This window comes from Typopeltis vanoorti, chromosome 11 (assembly GCF_054136105.1).
Source record: "Typopeltis vanoorti isolate ZY-2024b chromosome 11, IOZ_Tvanoo_1.0, whole genome shotgun sequence".
Lineage (NCBI taxonomy): Eukaryota > Metazoa > Arthropoda > Arachnida > Uropygi > Thelyphonidae > Typopeltis > Typopeltis vanoorti.
Window position 1 is genome coordinate 94,217,501 of NC_143559.1, and position 22,208 is coordinate 94,239,708.

At 35.1% G+C, this 22,208-nt stretch overlaps 1 protein-coding gene across 1 annotated transcript in view; it reads right to left on the reverse strand.

The window, feature by feature from the left end:
• LOC150101858 (uncharacterized) overlaps positions 1-22,208 on the reverse strand; it is a 148,091-nt gene that overhangs the window by 11,385 nt on the left and 114,498 nt on the right. The window contains exons 7-11 of the mRNA XM_090400373.1: positions 21,320-21,376; positions 15,338-15,496; positions 14,470-14,598; positions 13,933-14,220; positions 6,484-6,555 (exon numbers count right to left, since the gene is read on the reverse strand). Of these exons, the coding sequence (XP_090256499.1) occupies positions 6,484-6,555; positions 13,933-14,220; positions 14,470-14,598; positions 15,338-15,496; positions 21,320-21,376 (705 nt within the window). The remainder of the gene's footprint in view (positions 1-6,483; positions 6,556-13,932; positions 14,221-14,469; positions 14,599-15,337; positions 15,497-21,319; positions 21,377-22,208) is intronic.

Consider the following 22,208-nt stretch of genomic DNA (forward strand, 5'->3'; position numbering starts at 1 on the left):
TTTATATTTTCTCCCTTGGATCAAATTTCGTAAATACCTGAGCGTTTCAAGTAGAATTGGGTTATGGAAAATGCGTTTGCATTTATAAAACTATATATATATATATATATATATATAGTTTTATAAATACTATAACCTCATTGTATTTATTGTATAATATACATATTTGTACACTTATATTTAATATTTATGATATATTTTCAAGTTTTGCTTATTTATGTTTAAATCACTTAATTAAGGATTTATGTTTAAATCATTAATTAAGATGCACCAAGTATATATAAATATTTAAAAAGGCGCATACAGTATCTGAATTGGCTTTTTAGTCGAAAGATCCTGATACCCTTGGAGGGTAATGGATGTCAATGCTGTAGCCAATTGAGTTCTAACTGAGGCTTAGCTATTGCTGTAACCCTCCTGCCATGATCAGAGCTGTAATAGCTCAATAATACCTTATCCCTACATTGTCCTCTACAGATAACGGGGAAGATGAAAAGCATTATTGCTTCGCCCCTTTAAGCCAGTCCTTATAAGGATAAGGCATACAGTATCTGAATGAATGGAATCAATCGACCGTGAGATGCGGTGATTGATTCATTCAATCCAATACCCTTGGAGGGTAATGGTTGGCAATGCTGTAGCTAATGAAGTTCTAGCTGAGGCTCAGCTATTGCTGTTGCCCTCCCGCCATGATGAGAGCTTTAATAGCTCTCAATAACACCTTATCCCTACACCGTCCTCTACAGATAACGGGGAAGACGAAAAGCATTCTTGCTTCGCCCCTTTAAGCCAGTCCTTATATAAGGATAAGGCATACAGTATCTAGGTAATTGAAATTATTAAAGGATGGAATACCATTGGAGGGTAATGAATAGCAATGCTGTAGTCAATGAAGTCCTAACTAAGGATCGGCTATTGCTATTACCCTCCTGCCATGATCAGAGCTTTAATAGCTCAATAACACCTTATCCCTACACTGTCCTCTACTGATAACGGGGAAGATGAAAAGCATTCTTGCTTCGCCCCTTTAAGCCAGTCCTTATAAGGACTATAAGGACATACAGTATCTAGGTGGAGAAAAAAAAAAAGTCCTTTTTCGGACTTCCAGGGTAACAAATTGCAATGCTGTAGCCAATGAAGTTTTAACTGAGGCTCGGCTATTGCCGTTACACAGTCATGACTAGAGCTTTTAGCTCAATTACACCTCATCCACACAGATTTTCTTCATTCAGATCAGATGATGGGATAAAGAGTCAAGACTCAGCCCATCGCCCAGTTCTTTTAAGAATATACACTATTTAGACAGGCAGTATAGTACATGCTAATAAAGATGAAGGTGCGTCTCGCGATAGTCCTTTGATAAAAGTTAATGCAAAGCGTGTATCTTCCTTTTGATTTGTCATTCGAGTGTGTTTTGAGTGTTGATTGCGGTCTCGCGAAAGACCTTTAGTGTGATGTATTTTGTGTTTATACGCTATACGGAAGTCCTTGAGATCCAGCTCAGGTAAGCATATATATTTGAACATATATTTGAATATATATTTGAATATTTTAAATATGAACAGTTTAAGTCCCGATGACTTTATCCAATCGTTGGATAAGAAGCTGGCGCTCGACCTCCTCAAAAAACTGTTGAAGAAATTTGAGGTAGAGTGGCCAGGGTTTCTAAACCTATATTCAGCGATAGACGACTCCACAGAAGGGGACAACAACACCAGGGTGAGAAGGAAGACGAACCTGATAATCTCTGCTCCCACTCCAAAACATGATACAGAAACCCATGCTCGGAAAAAACGTAAAACAGCAGAGAATCAGATAAACGAGGGGATGGAAGAAGATAATCCCAACACTCACCTCCCTACACCCAACAACGAAAAAGTTCCTCCAATTGTTCTACGGGAAAAAGAACGTTGGACGGCCCTTAGGCCTATTATGCATAACCACCAAATTGCCTATTCATGGGCAAAAAACGTAGACGACGCTGTTAAAATCCAGCCTGCCACAGTAAGCGACTACAGACTCCTCACAAAAACCATAGATGAGTCAAATATTAAATATCATACTTGCTCACTGAAGTCGGAAAAAAAACTAAAAGTTGTACCCAGGGGAGTAACAGAAAACCTCTGCACAGATGAAATTACTGAAGACCTCTGCCTCCACGATCTCCCACCTGTCAAGGTTAGCAGAATGCTACGGGCTGACAAGAGTCCAATGCCCCTAGTACTCGTTGAGATACCCAACACACACACAAGAACATATACAACTTAACAACGATCCGTGGTCTGAAAATCACAACAGAACCACTAAGGAAAAGTGCCTCGTCGGACCAGTGCTACAGATGTCAGAAGTACGGATATGAACAGAAACGCTGCAGAGCAGACTACAAATGCCTCAAATGTGGGCAAAAACCACCCCACAGCAACCTGCTCAAAACCCAGGACCTCACCAGCCAAATGCGCGAACTGCAGGGGACCCCCAACCGGCAAACTACAGAGTCTGCAGTCACTACCCTAAAAATAAAACAGACAACAAAAGGAAACAGATCTCTCAACCCTGCCTATAGGCACCAGATTCGATGGCTCCCCAGTTGCGTGACACCCAACAAAACACAATAAAATACCAGCTCTCACAAATGGAAAATACCAACAGTCTGGAAAGCCACCGTCGAAGCAGAACATACGCCGAAGTAGCTCACTCAACCAAGGATATCCAGCAGGACCAAATTCTTCCAAACATGACAACAGCCATCACAGCCTCATTGGCAAACATGCTTCAAGACTTCAGTAAGTCAAACCCTTCCCCAAACTTCACAAAAAGATTTCTAAAAGAAACTCAAACCATATTATCAGTGCTTGTTAATGAATAAAACTAGATTACTCCCAGACTCACTACAGATCGCCGCTTGGAACGACAATGGCCTAAAAAACAAGACACTGGAGCTTCAAGAATTCTCTCACAGATACAACCCTGACATCATCCTAATTAATGAAACTCATCTAAGACCTGCAGACAATCCAAAACTGAGAGGCTACACACTATATAGAAATGACCAACTGGACTACAGAGGTGGTGGTATAGCGATATTTATCAGGAACTGCATGAGGCACAATGGAATACTCATCGCCCCAACCTCCAACCTAGAACTCACCAGTGTCGAAATCCACACAAACTCAACTGGAAGACTTAAAATCTACGCCGCCTACAACTCCCCAGCTAAGACCCTGCTATTTTCTGACTTGGATGCTGTACTAGGCATAAATGAATTCATCATCGTCGCTGGGGACTTAAACTCCAACCAACCCTCCTGGAACAGCAGAACCACAAATAAAAATGGTCGTATCCTCTTCAGCTACACAGGATTAAACAACGCTGTCGTAACAGGACCCACCGAACCAACCCACCACAGACCAACTGGCACAGCCAGCCGACATCCTAGACATCGCCATCCTACACAAAATCAAATACCAGCACAGCATTCAAGCATTGAACGAATTATCATCAGACCACAACCCAATCCTACTTCACTTAGGGAACAAAGACCAGTCACCTCCCCCCCCAAACCTCCATTGTCTGGGAGAAACTTAGGAAAGTGCTACCAGAACACATTGGTCCGGTTCCCCATATAAAAGCCAAGGAAGAAATAGACACGGCAATAAAGAACCTCGCCAAATCAAATCAATAAAACCATAACAGCAGCCACAGTATCCACGATTACGCACAAACAAAATCGTCTCCCGGAAGAAATCATGGACTTAATAAGGGAAAAAAACAGACAAAGAAAAAGATATCACAACACTCGTGCTCCCCAGGACAAAACAGCCCTCAAAAAATTAAACAAATCTGTCCGAGAAGCTCTCCAGAACTACCACAGGGACAACAAGCTCACCTCCATCTCCACAGCAGATCATTCCATAGGCAATTCCTAAACAACCTCAGGAACAAACGCAAATCCCCCCCCCCCTCTGCAAGCAGAACAGCACCTTGCATACACAGATGCTGACAAAGCCGAAGCCATAGCAAGAAACCTAGAGAAACAATGTCCTGCATATGAGAACCTAAACATCAGCCATGTATACAAGATCCATTGCAAAGTCAGGTTCACAATAAATCGTCCCGATGTCAATCCAAGCCCTATAATGCCTACCTCACTTAACGAAATAATCGGCATTATCAACCATCTCAAGATCAAAAAAGCCCCAGGTCCTGACGGCATCACTAACCAAGTCATCAAGGCACTACAACGCAAAGCCATAGCACATCTGGCAAACATCATAAACTCCATCCTCAAATGGCAGCGCTTCCCCCAGTCATGGAAAATAGCTGACATCATCCCAATTCACAAACCAGGCAAAGACCCACACCTACCTGAAAATTACCTTCCCATCAGCCTGCTATCCAACTTAGGGAATATAGCTGATAAAATCATCCTCATCAGACTCCAAGATCATGTCAACCAACTAAATACCATTCCACAAGAACAATTTGGCTTCCGTCAAAATCACAGCACCATCCAACAGATCCATAGACTGATAGAATACATCACCACAGGATTTAATTGGAATCAACACATCTCAAATCCTAGACATCTCAAAGGCCTTCCATAAGATCTGGCACTAAGGCCTCCTCTTCAAACTTATTATCGCTAACCTTCCACTAAACATGATACACCTAATCAAATCATACCTCTCCAACAGGAGGATGCAAGTCAAAATCAATTAAACAATCTCAACCCAACGGAAAATCCTCTCTGGAGTTCCTCAAGGATCACTGCTAGCCCCGATCCTGTTCAACATCTATATGACAGACATCTCTCAAAATTCTCTCACATCCACCATCGTCCTTTATGCAGATGACACGGCTATTCTAGCCAGATCTCGCCAACCACATCTCGTTACCAAAAAAATACAAGACACCATCCTGAATCTAGAAAAATTGTTTAAAGATTGGCGACTACAATTAAACCCCCAGAAAAGCAAAACGATACTCTTCACAAGAAGACGAGCATCCCCCAAAGGAGACATCACCCTGTTCAACTCTAAAATTCCCTGGAAAACTGAAGCAAAATATCTCGGAATACTTCTCGATAAGCGATTATGCTTCAACAGCCACATTAAGAGCACATGCATCAAAGCTTCAAAAGTTATCGCCCAGTTATACCCCTTGATCAACAGCAAACTAAGCTCAAGAAACAAAATTCTACTGTAATACTTCTCGATAAGCGATTATGCTTCAACAGCCACATTAAGAGCACATGCATCAAAGCTTCAAAAGTTATCGCCCAGTTATACCCCTTGATCAACAGCAAACTAAGCTCAAGAAACAAAATTCTACTGTACAAGACAGTGATCCGTCCCACAGTTATATACGCCTCCCCAGCCTGGAGCCATACTTCCAAGACAAACATCCTCAAGCTACAAAGACTACAGAACAAGTGCCTGCGAATGATATTGGACGCCCCGTGGTTCATCAGGAACGCCCAGATCCACCGGGACATAAATATCCCCTACATCTCTCCACTACTACGCTCCCTAGCAGAAAAATTCTTTATGAAGACATCTACGCATCCAAACCAACTAATACAACAAGCCGGAAACTATGACGGTAATGACCACTGGAAGCATAAAAGACCGAAAGCCATCCTAACACTCAACGGCGTGTAACCACTTCTGCCCACTCAGGGCGAGCTAAAATAGCTCACAAATCTCTCCCATCACTGCTCCCGAAACAGACAACAGGGAATATCAAAAGCGTCAAGATTCACCCTCTGCGCCTTATATGTCCTGCGTCCTGCATACAGTATCTAACTAGCGATAGCCGGAGAAAAAAGTGTTTTCTAGGACTCCCAGGGTAACAAATGGCAATGCTGTAGCCAATGAAGTCTTAACTGAGGCTCGGCTATTGCCGTTACCCAGCCACGACTAGAGCTTTTAGCTCAATAACACCCCATCCACAAAGATTTTCTTCATTCAGATGACGGGATAAAGAGTCAAGGACTCAGTCCATCTCCCAGTTCTTTTAAGAACTTTAAGAACATACAGTATCTAAAATGCGTTATGTTTATAGTTTACTTTATAGTTTATTATATTCGGCAAGAAACTCTCTGATTCCAATCTTTGAGTTTCTTATTCGGTTTTAAAACTATGTGGGATTTAATATCCCCTTAATTTAAGTAATGTTTTCATTGCCGAAATGAAGCTTATTAGCTCTTTATATTTAAGCGTTATGTTTATTTATTTATATGCTTAAACATGTATTATAAATTAAGATGTATTTAAACATATATAAATATCGAAATATTTATATATTTAAATATATATTTAAATATATAAACATTTAAAAGCTGTATATTTAGAATGTGTATGTATATTTATACATTTAACTGGCGTAATTATATATAAATAATTATATGTAAATATGAAATACATGTAAAAATTACCGTTGAATATGAATAGTAAGAAAATAATTCTTGCAAAAAATCCTCACCTTGTCCATAGATTGTATAATTTCGTTCACCTTGTTTTTGTGGTTTTCTTGTAGGCAGATTCGGATCGATTTCTGTAAAAGAAAAAAAGGAAAAAAATCAATGGTTCCAGCTGATCCATTTTATTCAGCTCTTAGTGTTATCAAGAAAGAAAAATGTTCCAAAAATCGATCATTCCAATCTTTATAGGGACCGAAATCCCTGGAGGTTCACAGACATATGTAGTTGGAAACATCGAATGTTCAAAGGATGTTATAAAGTTATGTGTTCTCCTTTTTTTTTTACTTCAAGTCACAATTCGAGAATATACTCAGTCATCTAATTGGATATAAAGTGACTCATCTTTCACTGTTATCGATTGAACATCTTTAAAGTCTTACTACAAAAGACGCGGCTGCCGTTAAGAATCTCAAATTTTTCATGTAAACGGGTAGTGTTGAATTCAGTTCTTAAAACAGAAGGATCGCAATGTGATTTTGCAAGGAGATTAGACTTATTGGCTGCCATGTTTAATACATTTGGAATTTTTCTCTGATATGTTGCAATGTATAAAAGAAAGGAATTTTTAGGAATAAGCATTTTGAAATTCTAAAGTGGATAAAAATATTTTTCCAGGAGAAAAGAGAGAGAGAGAGAGAAATGACCTCTGAAAACAATATTATACAAAAATAGATATTTTTACTATTTTATATTATATATACTACAAAAACTACAAAACTATAATGATTATTTTTTTTTTGTTTTGTTTTTAAATGTTTAATTTTTCTTTTAAACCTTATGATTAATTAGATATACATTATACATCAATTGGCCTTTGTAGAAGCTAATGTGAGTTATGTTTCTGTAATAAGTGAAAGGTTTTTTTTAGCTGAAGATATGCTTAAAGTACTTCTGAGAGAATATATTGAAGGTTATATTTCAATCAGAAAATTTGAGTTGTATTAATGAAACACAATAAAGTACTATAAAGAAATCATTTAATCTAACTGCAAAATGTAATTCACAATATATATAGCGATTTTGAATTTAAAAAAATAATAAAAATTTAAATGCCTGCCCTATTCTGGCGAGGATATGCTGTCCACTCGATCAACCAGGCATTTATTGAGTTGTTCATTCTTAATAAAGTGTTAAATCTCCATATCCTTTCCTTCATTTTGAATTTCTATCCTTTCTCTGATACTACTATTCAAATGAATAACCTATCATTGTGAACTACCATAAAAAGGGAAATAAACTACTTGATCAAGACATCACGACACATTTTTTTATTAATTTAATTTTACTTTAATTATTTTATCACCTTTTTTCACACTGCCTTATTTTACCATGTTCTAAGAAAGAAAGAAGATACGCATTCTGCCATTCAGATTTCCAATTAGCGTACAATATATGTCAGCGTATAAGACGATATTTGAAGTTAAGGGTGGGGAGAGTATGTAATTGTTGTTTTTCAATGTGGTGTATGGGAGGATTCAGGATACTAGTATTGGCATTTGAAGCTATTACATCCTAGCCTGAGAATAGTGCAGGCTCTCATCATTCACCGAGTTGTCAGCGGCAATGCTTACCATATGTTTGGATTTCTTATGTAAGTGAATGCCTTTTCTGCTGACAAACTTACTTCTAATAGTCCGATAAACTTTTTTTTTTTGTAGAATACTAATATATGTTGATCCTTGTATTTTCAGTCTACTTGCTACCTGGATTAGCATACTTTCCTCTGAGTTAAAGCGAACTAGTTCATTCATTTTGAAATAATAATAATAATAATAATAATAATAATAATAATAATAATAATAATAATAATATGGAATTGTGATTATGATGGCAGATTGAGAATTTGTAGACAGACACTGGCAAACAGGAGAAAGAGGGGTGATATGAATGAGACTTACAAATTTCTGAAAGGATCATACGGGATTTCAGTGATGGAATGTTTCATTTTTGGAGGGTAGGGAAAGGATGAAAAGGCATCCTTGAAAGCTAAGGATGAATTCGTCAAAAAATAGGTGAGATATATAGATTTTTCTCTCACAGAATTGTATGTTATTGGGATGGATTGCGATTGGATGCGGAGTTTGTGCAAGTAGGGTGAATGAATTCAAGAACAAGTATGACAGCTGGCGCGAGAAGTACGTGGCCTCTTTCAATAACTTCCTGGAAGTCTCTTATAATAATAATAATAATAATAATAATAATAATAATAATAATAATAATAATAATAATAATAATAATAATAATAATAATAATAATAATAATAATAATAATAATAATCCCCTCCAAGTCCAGACTGTTAAGAAGCTCAGAACAGAATGAACTAATGGATTGTATCCGTCAACTGCATTGTTCAGGTTATATATTTTGTGGGAGGAAAAACTCGAGTTTCTGGGTGATAAAAAGTAAACTCTTCTCGCTGTTTGAGACCGACCAATTTAACTTTTTTTAAGAAGTTAAGAAAATGATTATGACAACTATAATTTTTATTTCTAAATAAGAAAATCTTATGTAGAAAGCGAACTTTTTATTCATTTATGTTTCTTTGTTTTTTCTTTTCTTTTTTTTTACATCAATGACTTCCTTTCAACACAGTAACTAAATAAGATAATCATAATCGCGAAGAATTCAAATATTGGGGGAATAAAATACTCAATATATGAAGCAATACATTTACTAAAATCTTTTTAATGACTTGAACTCAAACCATTGAACAACTAACACTAAAATTTAGCACGGTCTGTCTTTCTCCTTATAAACATCCATCGGAAATGTACGTAAAACGCACGTGTCTTTCTCCATTACTCTCGGTATTTCTGTCTCATTGTAATTGAAGACACGGAATTCTGGGGATTATTTGGAGAGCTTCTCATGATCTAAGGTTAATCCATCGGTCATGTTGTTTATCACTCTGAGCGCTTAATGTTCGTTTATGGCTCCAGCTAGTAAATAATGTGATAGGTCAGATCAAAGCATTGGATTTTGTTTCAGCTTAAACATAAGAACTCCTGTCCCTTTTTTATGTTTTGCTTGTCAGCTGATAGAGAATTAAACATATTTGCCATTTAGCAACAGCGGTTGCTAAATGGTAAATGCACAGTTCCAAAATGCAAGATTCCAAATATTTATGTAAAACATTCCAGTATTATTTACTTTATAAAGAAATTTATTATAAGAGTAATACTGTATGTGATAGTAATATAAAAGTTTTGATTTTAAATATATATATTTACATTTAGAATACAACACCTTTTTATTTTTTTAATGATCATCGTTGAAAGAATATAACCGCAATCGTGTGGTTGCCGAAGGGTGTGAATCAATCGATCGTGAGATGCAGTGATTGATTCATTCAACATTCAATCCAATACCCTTGGAGGGTAATGGATGGCAATGCTGTAGCCAATGAAGTTCTAACCGAGGCTCGGCTATTGCTGTTACCCTTCTACCATAATCAGAGCTTTAATAGCTCAATAACACCTTATCCCTACACTGTCCTCTACAGATAACGGGGAAGATGAAAAGCATTCTTCCTTCGCCTCTTTAAGCCAGTCCTTATAAGGAAAGGTGTGGTTGCCGGGAGATAAGAATAGCACCAACGTAGTTCATGAGTGTCGTAAAAGGCGACTAAAATGGGTACCCAAGGAGGGAAATGGATGCAATGCTGTAGCCAATGAAGTTCTAACTGAGGCTCGGCTGTTGTCAAGGCGGGCGGCTGAGTCAAGGCCAACCCTTAACAGCACAATCAACACTCAAAGTGAAGAGCGCCTGATTTTCAAACATGTGTGAACTTGTCGCAACATTGAAAATCATTCCAGGCTCATATTAATTTTGATAATTTTTTTACGGCACACTTATTCACTTTCCGCGAAACACTGGTGTTTCGCGGAACATATTTTGGGAAACAATGGTCTCGAGGATGTTTTTCTAATTATCTAATGTACCACCCATTGCACTAATAATCCGATACGATTTACAAACTTTCATGGATGAAGTTCACGTTAAAAAGTCATTATTTAAACGAAACAGCGAAATATAGGAAATGGCTACAAAGGCAGATTTCATTGAAGTTACATTATATTTTTACTCTGGATAATTCTATATAGAGCCAACAATACATAGGTACCAAAATCATTACCAGACAGAATCAGTTGTGTAAGTCATCATGAAAACTGGAAACCATAGAACAGAGAAAATGGATCAACTCATGTATTTAGGAGTGATGTTTGCGAGTAAACCAAAGGAGTTAACGGAAGTGCAGAATCGAATAAAGAAGAATAATCAAGCAGTTTATTCTTTCTTATCCATGAGCAAATCTAATGATATTCATTGGAAAACGATAAGTTGCGAATATATAAATCGATAATTCGTTCATTTATTATCTACGGATGTGAAACCTGTATATTTGGGACGAGGAAGTATAATTTGATTTCGGTATTTGAAAGAAAAATCTTAAGCAGAATACTAATTCAGTAAATGATAATGGTTACCGGAGGATCAGATAACTATGGGTTATACGAACTCCATAAACAACCTACAATATTTATTAATCGAGTTCAAAAGGTTGCAGTGGTGAGAGCGCATGGCTGTATTCCTAAGGAGATTAAAATTGTGCACTTTTTACTAACAGAACAAAAGGAAAACCAAGCACAAGTTGGATAGATATCATTAGTAACATCATATTGTGATGTTTAAGCTGGAAACAAATTTTGGAAAGGCACGGATGGAGCTAAACAAAACCAGGTGGCTACAGCTAGATTTGGGCAGGAAGAACAAGGTGATGACAGTAAACACAAAGCTATAGTCTAGTTTTATTTCAAAAGTCCAAATGTGATATATTTGGATATATTTTAATTATTTTTAAAATTTACTCTAACTGTGATAAATTTAAAGATTTAATCAATATATCAAATGATTTCGCATAATCATACACAATATTATAATTATGTACATTTAAGAGAATATCTCGGAAGCTGATAGGATAAAAAATACTGCTTGCTTGCTGGCGTTGAACGCTACTGGCTTGAATCTATAAGCATGTGGATGATCAAAAATGTCTTCTCTGGAAAAGCTGATATAAGATTTGACTTAAAAAATAGAATGCTTATTCAAATTATCATTAAACCAAAATATTTGAATGTTGATAGTTGTTAAATATCTCAGAGCGAAAAGCTGAAGCACTAACTAGAATTATACAAGATGAAATAAAGTACTTCAAATTGGGTGGTTCAAAAAATTTCGAAAAGATAAAGATGCTTTACCGATACTTCCCAAATTCTTGCCTAACTTCTCAGCATATACTGTACCTCTTCCACCATCTTCCTTGTCGCTGTAAAACCAATTTTCAAAAGGTAAGCCACCTTATTTTCATTTAGTTTTTAATTTAGTTCTGGTTCTTACTGTACTGAGATTACAGCCAGCATTAAACTGTAAAATAACATATTCAGAGCATATTCACGAATTTAAATGTATTACAAACGTTCTTTCTAAAATCAATTTTTTTTTCACGCTGTGAGATGGCGACTTATACATGTATGGCTGATAATGATTTCAGTATTGCACAGAGCAACCCAGAATGATTTTTTCTAGAGAAAACCCTCGGGATAGTACAATAAAAAGTACAAATCTGCTGTGCAATCGTGTGCAGCAGATTATTTTTATACAGAATCAGATGATTAGAATATCTTTCGAATTAGAAGACCTCCATGTTTTTTTTCCCCCTTATAAGATTGGTTTTGCAAATTCCTTCACTCAAGCGCTTTTACTTGTTCGGCATAAATTAACTTTTTGATTAGATTAACCAAAAAACTGAAAATCAAGAAATAACTTTACATTAAGCTTGCTATTACTCTCCAGAAAAATTAAAAGACAAAATCAGAGAGTGCGTTTGAATATTTTGATAAACCAGGACACTGATAGCAGTCATGAACTATTCACCGATATTTAATGGGGGTTGGAATGACTATGATTCGATTATCTTTCCTCCGCTACATTTAATCGAGAGAGAGAGAGAGCAGTCCAACGTAGTAAATCAGAATGGTTCTGCCCCGACTTGTTCCCTTTTTCCTTAAATTCAGTGATTACCTTGTATAATGTTTTCTGTTCTCTTGCACTGGCTTGGCACGTGTTTGCCCTATTGATGAAGATAAAGCGGAAAAAGTTACTTGTTCTCAAGAAAATTCTGGAAATTGGACAACTTCCTGTTAGGTTTATAGGCGGAAGAATTCGCTTGGGAATGCATCTTAGGAAAACAGTTAAGATTTTCTCTACCCAAATTTCTATGGCAACATTACCCAATTCTATCAGACGGAAGACAAGCAGAATAAGCGCCGAGGCAATCTTCTGTCAGGAGTCGCTGATCTACGTAGGTAGGCATCTGTTACTCCGTCAAATCTTGTTTGTCTGAAATGTGAGCTACTTTTTCAGATTTAACAAGAACTAAAGTCGACTGTAGCTTTGTGAGCAAAGGAGGATTTTTTTTTTTTCAACAACAGATCAAAAGAGCACAGTCCTACAAATATGTTTCCTGCTGTTTTCAGCCGATGACAACGACGGATCAATTACGCTAAAATTTGTGATTATGGTTGATCCAGCTATCATAGTGTGAATTAAAGAACATACTTAATGACGTGGCATGCTGTCCACATGGTGCTGAAAGGTACACCGAGAGAAATACAACTCAATCAAGCCATCAATAAATATGTGAATGGTCTCAGAAGAATGAAATGAAGAATCTCCGGTCCATTATTACAGTTACATCATGCATCGAGTTTAATTTCTGCCAATCCCCTATATTTATTTTAATTGATAATTATAAGTTTTTTGTATACGTTTGTTAATTACTATTGTAATGTCTTATAGCACCAATTAATCTATCTTTTTATTGCAATTTTGGGCATTTATCTTACCCTATCTTCCTTTATTTGTTAAGTCCAATAGCTTGTTGGACTAAGTTTATTTCTTTATATATTTATTTTTTCAGAATTTTAATTTTGGTAAAGACTGAGCGGTTAATTCTACTCCATAGAGCGCTATGTATATACCTGCGCATGTGCTCTGGATGATTTGTCTGTTTTGCATGCCCAAGTTCCAAAAGGAAGACTTCTCTTCCTTATGTTTCAAACCAGCTAACACTCAACTTCAGGTGAGGAGTCCTTAAAAAGGCTTCTCTCTCTCTCTATTTCAACCCTGATTGGATCCATACAAGTTTTGCTAGCCAAAGAGCACTTTTTGCTAGTAACAGAGCAAAGGTGAAGTTTTGTTTGTTTTCTTTATTTTCAGTTGCATTTGCTGCAGATAAAAATTGTTTCCATGTCAGGATGTTACTATAAACGTAATGATTGGTTGCGAGAGTTTTACTCTCTTCAAGCAGTTATATTAGTTTAACACTAGAGTCAATATATATATATATATATATATATATATGATCAATTTCAAAAGTCATTATAACTTACCAAATACTGTGAAAACTCCGTGAGTTTTCCCTCGATCATTCTTGCTGACACATTTGTATAAACCATAATCCAGTGGCTCAATATAGGTAATGTTCAAAATCATCTCTGTGTGGTATCCGTTATCTTTTTGGGTCATTTTAAATTTCCAAGTCTGATCTATTTGTCTTCCATCTCCGTGTAACCAGTAATTTACTGCTTGTGGAAATGCTTCGACAAAACATTCTAGTACAGCGAAACTTCCATTGACAGTGCCAACCATTTGGTTCTGGATTTTAATCAGAGGTGAGACTAAAGAATATAAATGTGGCAATTAGAATTGTTAAAGTTGCATGGTATTTCAAATTCAGGAACTTGTAACACAAAATTTGTTTATACTGTATTATTTAAAATAAAATGATTTAATTCCACAATAGGTTTCTAAAACGTATAGTGAAAATATATAAACTTTTATAGAAATTTTAAGTAAAAAATTAAAAATTATTTTATCATTATACTTATAATTTTTTTTCTAATATTTATTTTTAGTAATTTTCTTACACATAACCTCCAACTTAAATTTCATTTGCGCAGGTGGAGGAACACCGTTGGAAGCAATGCAGACGTAAGTTCCCATATGTTCCCTTCTAACTGTGTCTATATCGAGTTCCTGACCTTCAATCGTAGATGCTACAGAAAACAAAAGAACACAAACAATGTTTCATGATGGTTATAATTTTTTTAATATATATCTTTTAAGAGATTAATTTTAAAATAGTAGTACATTTATACGCAATAGGCACGGTCACAGGTAATTAAAATAATGAAAATGACTATCAATATAAATATTCATTTAAAAAGAAACGGAATTAATTAACCAAATGTAAAACCATATCGAAATCTGGTGAGAGCCTCCATTAGGTAACAGTTCTCATCTTTTTATTTTCCTAGTTTTAATTAAAATAAGAATATTTCTCATAAACTATAAATAATTTCACGATTTTAAAAAAAAATTTAAAAAATCTTTCCAAAATCTTTTTAATACAAACATTATCCTTGAGAGATTTATATACCTTTAATTTTCTACTATTAATATTTATATAATGAAAACTGATAAGAATTACAACATGTATCTTTATTTAAAGTTGTTTATTATTCGAAGCTGTAACGCTTTCGAAAGTCAAAACATAATTTAAAGCCATAATTTATAACTAATATAATAATATATAACATAACATAATTTATAACTAATATAATATATAACATAATATAATACATATAATAATATATAACATAACATAATTTATAACTAATAATATAAATAATATAAATATAAATAATAAATATAAATATAAAATAATAAATAACATAACATAATAACATAACTTAACCGTAATAAAATCGGAAGTGAAATATAATATATACATACGTTGCCGAGATCTCCCTATAAGGAGGAGCTTATTTTCATCGCTTCTCCACGTTACTTTGGGCGGTGGAATACCTGTAGGAATACATCTGAGTCGAACATTGTCAGCTTCTTTTACAACTACTGTTCTTAGCAGTTCTGAGTCCACTATGGAAGGAGGGACTGGAAATTTATATTAAAAACAATTAATTAAAGGGTTTACCTGAATAATGGAACATTTTAATTTAATTTTGATGTATGATCAGAACTGCCCTAGAATGCATCAACAGAAACGGATCATCAGATTTGGGCGTGATGAGTTATTCTAATGGTTATTATTCAGAGAACGGTTTTAATTTAGATACATCTGAACGTATAACGTTCATCAAAAGTCTGCTTAAATCAAAACAATCTAACTTACGACCTTTGGATATACCCTGTCATTTCATGGGATTAATTTACCCCTAACTTTTCACTCATTTTGAAACTTTTCGTAGATAAACAATATAAGTAGTTTCCAGCCATGGAAATTTCTCTTTTAAACAATACAGGTGGCACCTTGTGCGCTATGAATATAAAAACGAAAAATATTTACACACACTCCAAGTTGACGTGTAGTGATGAGTCCGGTTCACAAAGGTAAACATTCCTCTACTACGAGTTCTCTTTTATCGATCTTTGCGTGGCAAACTTAATCCACAAAAGGCAAAGTCAAATATTTGCGCAAGTCTTTGTACATAATTTTCTCCCCATCACCCTTCTCACTGTCCTGTATTTAATCCCTTCATCTTTTTTTTTTGTATAAAGTAATTTATACTTTGAACGTTTTTATATACTCCCAGCCGGAGAAAGTAATGATATTAATAAACAAAAGATTTCGAAATAGCAGCGCTATCGTTAGCATTACAGTCCACTTCGTTCAAGTTCAACAATATTTCTAACAGACAAAAGCAAATATTTGAATTAAAAAAAAAAAGAAAAGAAAGAAAAGAAAGGCCGAGATAGACACACAGAGAAGGAGGGGGGATGGAAGGTGGGAGAGAAAGTAGAGAGACAGAAAGAGAGATATCATGAGATTTTAATGACTAAAAAAGAAGTTGAATTCGTATTTCGCAGGCTCAAATATGGGGTAATCGAAATTCGATACAAGTTGATTCCTACCAGCCAGTACAGAACTCTTCATTTACTGGTCAAATAAAATTACTTCAACACAATCAATGCGAACTTCCAGTTGTATTAGACGGGTAAACTTCTCTGGGGTTATAGATGACATTGAAGAAAAAGGTTTGCAAATCTCAGGTTATGATTATATTTGGTATATTTATATACCAAATACAGTTCAATAATATTTCGAAGTATATATTCAAGTAGTTTATTGTTTTGAAATACAGAAATATCCATTATAAAGCTCTTTAAATTTTATACCACTCATATGGATTATTTATAAAATTTAACAATAACATTTAAAATAAAACTATTCTTTTAATATAGAACACTGTTTAGTAATTAAGAATGGTGTTTAGTTTGATATAGTAAACATTTTGGTAAAAATGTATTAATAATCACAAATTTCTTTTCAAAACTCTTTATTTATTTAGTTTTAGTAATTTGTTTTCTGAAACAGTTAATTTCTAAACTGATCAGAGTATTCTCATCCGAACTAGAATTACATATGTCTATCTTATATCTTACATACTAATTTGCATACGTCGAACAAGTTAAAAAATAATTTTTTAAACGTTTGAAATGCATTTTAAATATATTAGCAAATGCTTATTTCAAGTTCTTAAAATAAATTTTAAAATTAGTCTTAAGCATATATATATATATATATAATTATTTACTCTAAATAATTATTTATAGTAAAATTTAATCAAAAACTACTAAAAGTCAGAATAATTTACACACCTTTTTATAATAATATATTAAATTAATATAAATAAGAAAATGCTATTGTGTGGTGGCCGGGATAAGAATAGCACCAATGTAGCTAATGCATGTCGTACGAGGCGACTAAAATTGGTACCCTTGGAGGGTAATGGATGGCAATGCTGTAGCCAATGAAGTTCTAACTGAGGCTCTGCTATTGCTGTTACCCCCCCTGCCATGATCAGAGCTTTAATAGCCCAATAACACCTTATCCCTACACTGTCCTCTACAGATAACGGGGAAGATGAAAAGCATTCTTGCTTCGCCCCTTTAAGCCAGTCCTTATAAGGATATAAGGACTTTTGTTAAATATGTTTCAAGTTCAGTATTCATAATCGCAAAGTTAATAGGATACGAACTAAAGATATATATTATATTATATTATATTATATATTAATGATGATGAACAGCCTATTTTACTACCCACTGCAGGGTGAAGGCCTCTACCATTGAGGGAGGTTTTGGGTTTACTACTCCTATCGTGATCCAGTCTATATTGGGGGAGTGTATCTATACTTGGGTGAATGAATGTATAAAGGTGGAAGATAACCACAAGCATCCCTGCCTACATACTCTACGCGAGATTCGATCCCGCAGCCTTTTGGCTGGAGAGCGGATACGCTAGCCATTCGACAAACCAGGCCGGCATATATTATATATATATATATTATAATAGGATACGAACTAACGATATATATATATATACATATATATATATTATATTAATTACAGTTTCAAAAAGTATTTAAGGAATATCCACGAAATATTGATCAAGTAGTAATTTGGTAAATATTAAAACTTTCGAGAGTTATAAATCTATTAAATTTTAAAAGAATGATTCGTTGAAATAGAGAAATTCCTTAAGTTAATCGATTTCAGTATAAGAGTATATAAAAATGATTTAATACAATGAAAATGGATATTTCTTAAATTGATTGTCTCCATTTACACGCTCATTTTTTAATCACCCAAATAGTAATCAGCAGATTTCTGCTGTTGGGGATAGACTTGATGGAGTAAAGGAATGAGGAAGTCTAATCTAGTGCTTGACTTTCTTTTTTTTTTCTTTCAACTTGCTGACATTTCGCAATAGTTCTCGGCTTACAAGTCTATCGCACCGAATTATTTTTTTATTTTATTTTATTTTTTTATGAACGATCCTCAGACTGATGCTTTGCTTGTTTTCTTCGGTAGATTACTTTGGGAAGGACTTTTGCACTATTACACCTTTTCTTTTAATTTAGTTTTTGACTTGTACACTTACGACATATTTTGGTTCGATCATGACTTTATTTCTAGTTTGGATGAGAATAATATGGACAGTTTTAGAGTCCCTAAGACTCTCCATATGTACAGGATAAGGAACGTTTTGAATTAACCTTTTCATGACAGAAATATAAAATTGTGTAAGATTTCAAAATACTGGATAAACTTCTACACGTAACGACCACTGAATTAAAACCAATATGCAGATGTACGCAAACGCGACTTACGCAGCGATGTGCAAACTACTTGGTCACCTGTTCTAGGAAACTAAGAATGCTTTTAGTCAGTAATCGTCAATAGTGTTGATCACAATGAGAAAATTCAAATGATCTGTGGGAATTCGATAAACGGCTTATTGTGGGTGTTCGTCTGGTGGAGCCAGGTTTTTGAAAACAGCAGAGCAGACTAGTTTCTCAAAGGGTGAATTATTCCTGTGGTCAGTCATTGAAAAAATAACCAATATTGGTTATTTTTTCAATGATTGACTGAATTTAAATTGCTTGTCTAAGAGGAATAACTCTAGTCCTAAGACTCTGTCAGGAATGAGATATTGCCCCGTCGTCTGAGAAGGCTTGTACGGACTTCCCGTGTACAGCAAGTGACCGAAGCATTTAGGATGTTCCTGACCTATATCTCACCGAACTATGCTCAGGGAATTGAAGAAAATCGCTATTGGCACTCGCATACTTATTCGTTAAATAAAAGTTCCTAATACAGTGATCGGGTAACCCATTTACAAATGGGTTACAATCGATCGTGATATCAAGAAAGATAATACTGGTAACTCAGAGTGGAAGTAGAAAGAAAAAAAAAGGACTTTAGCATCCAGTTTTCTTCTTTTATTGTCTCTACAAGAATGTTGTTCACCTTTCTTGAAGGTAAAAAGCAATCGCATGAAACAGTTCACATTTATTTCGTAAAAAAAAAAAAACTGTAAACTATGCTCGCACAAGATGCACCTTTTGATCGTCCATAATGTATTGTGGACAGAACAGGGGATGTGCAAACAAATCCAAAAGAATGTAAACAGTCCAAAATAAGAAAATCTCATGATTTTAAATTGGTTTGACACAAGGTTTTATCAATCTGTGTAGAACCTTTTCTTCCAGCAGTGATTGAATCGTTAGTAAATTTTATTTCCAGTTTCCATCAGACTTCGTTGGTAAATATCTGTAAGTAAAAAGCACTAAAGTTCCTGTTGGCTCTAGATGCCTTATATTATTAATATAGCATATTAATATTGACTACAGTTTACTGTGCATTAAGACAAGCAGATATCCAGAATATTTTACAAACTCTCGGGTTTACAAATTTCAGGTGGATCCATGAACGCTTCTCATCAGTCTAAGTAGACCTCGATAATATTTAATAGCCAAAGGGCCGGATCGCAAAACCCATGGCTATTAAACATTACCAAGAATCTTCCTGAATGCTTATGGAAGATAGTAAGCAGATCGATATTCCCAGGAAGCCTGGGAATATCGATACAAAGGTCTGTTTGAACATCGTTTATTGCATAACGATTTGGACCTGATTCGCATGCATAAAAGAATCCTTAAGGATGTCTACCGTTGAGACGGATCAAACTATTCTCGTACGATTTGCTCACCGTCATACCGCATCTTATTTTTACAAAAGGTTAACGTTTCATACTGGCCAGATTGATATTTATGAAAATGGTGTGTTGTTGCTCTTAATTCAACATTTCTTTATTACTGACGCTAAGGAAGGGAGGAGTACCCTAGAACTGGGTATAACCATTGAAAAATCTCAAATCTTATGGTTAAAGCGAGAATCGGCTATTTTTGTGACTCAGCTTCAACTCAGCTGAAATATTATGAACAGCCACGTCTTAGGCATCATTTTTGAAGCTTCCGAAAAAGAAAAGCGGTGAGAGCGACGGAAAAACTAAACAATTGGCCAATCAAGCCGGCAGCTTTGTATATTACTAAAACTTTAAAAGGAATCCATTAACCAAACGAAATTTAGTAACTTTATTAAAATAAAATAAATAATTCACCGATGTAACTACAGTCCACTGAAGATGTAAATTGCCTTAGAAGTTTCGAATAAAAATCTACTTTCATTGCATATAAAACGAAATAACGTTGCACATCGTGACATCTTAGATACAAACGTTATCTTAGTAGGTAATTAAATTATTTCATAAACAGTACAAGATTACGTAAATTGAATCAGACGTATTCGTGAAATATATCAAATAAACGTTAAATTCAAACAGAAAGATTGAATGAAGAATAATCCAATTTCAACAGTAACTGAATAAAAAAGTAATTAATTATTTAAAATATATTCCTTACGCGACGTTTGTTTTCTAATCTATTAAGTTTTTTTAACATTTTAATTAAGTAGATGCATTTAAGAATGAATAATTAACTGAAAAAAAAAACATCATAAATAAATAAACATGGCGATTGTGTTTCAGCTAATTTGTATGTAATTGATGAGATGCTAAAGTTGCTAACACATTCTGGTTAAAAAAAGAGACGAATAATTAACAGCAAAGGTTTGGGGTATGAGTAAAGTGACAAATTCTAATTCGGAAGAGTTCGCGTTTTTTAAGCAGATTTTTATGAATCATATCACTTGAACCCCCACATCCCTTCCTTTTCCTCCCTCTACTCAAATGTTATAGTATTGACTTGAAAGGCTGGTGTAAATAAGTTGCTTCGTATCAAAAGAGAACGCATTCTCTAGGTTGAAGTCAAGAAAAGTATGTTCGATTCAATTATATAATTTATTTCGAATACTTTGATGAATGAATTAGCAATGATAAAATAATCAGATTACCTAGGAGCTCGCCTTTGTCTGTGGTATTAACACTATATGCTCTAATTCCCGGCACTCCTGTAAAGAAAAAATATATATACATATAATAGTCAGTACTTAACGTTTTAAACCACACACACACACACACACACACACACACACACACACACACACACACACACACACACACACACACACACACACACACACACACACACACACACACACACACACACACACACACACACACACACACACACACACGGAGAGAGAGAGAGAGTCTTCTCTCACCCCAGTAGGCGGTGTTACATCAGATCATTTTGGATCATTAGATTATAAGTGTTATTCCCAGCGATGAAAATGCATAGGTATATGAAGGATTGGGTGGGGTGGGGGATTAAAAAGAAAGAAATAGTGAAAGACAGTTTCCGTGCACCTGTCTTCATACTGGGAAGAGAGAAGCCCACAGGTCACGCTATTTAACACCGCTTTGCCATCTTCTTAAAAGGGATTTGTAATATATATCCTTTTTAATTCATACAATCCACTCAAGTACAAGACGCCAGTTGCCTGGTTAGCGACATTACAAAGCTGCTTGAACTTGTCCTTTGCTGCGAAGCTTGCTGGATGATGACACCCATCCTCTTTCTTGTCTACCATTCATTTGCAAACATAGAATAGTCGAAAAACAGCAGAGAATTTAAAAAAAAAACTTCGGTTGAAGCTTGGTCATAGTACCCAACATAGAAGGGCAAACGATCTTTGAACGAACATCTTTTCATAAGTGCTCTGACAAAGTTTGGATGTACTTCAGTGCAATGCGTTGGTACTAGTAGTACGGGTGGCACTCTGAACAAGATCAAGATAAGATAAGTAATCGTGACGTCATTATGTGATAGTCTGATTGACG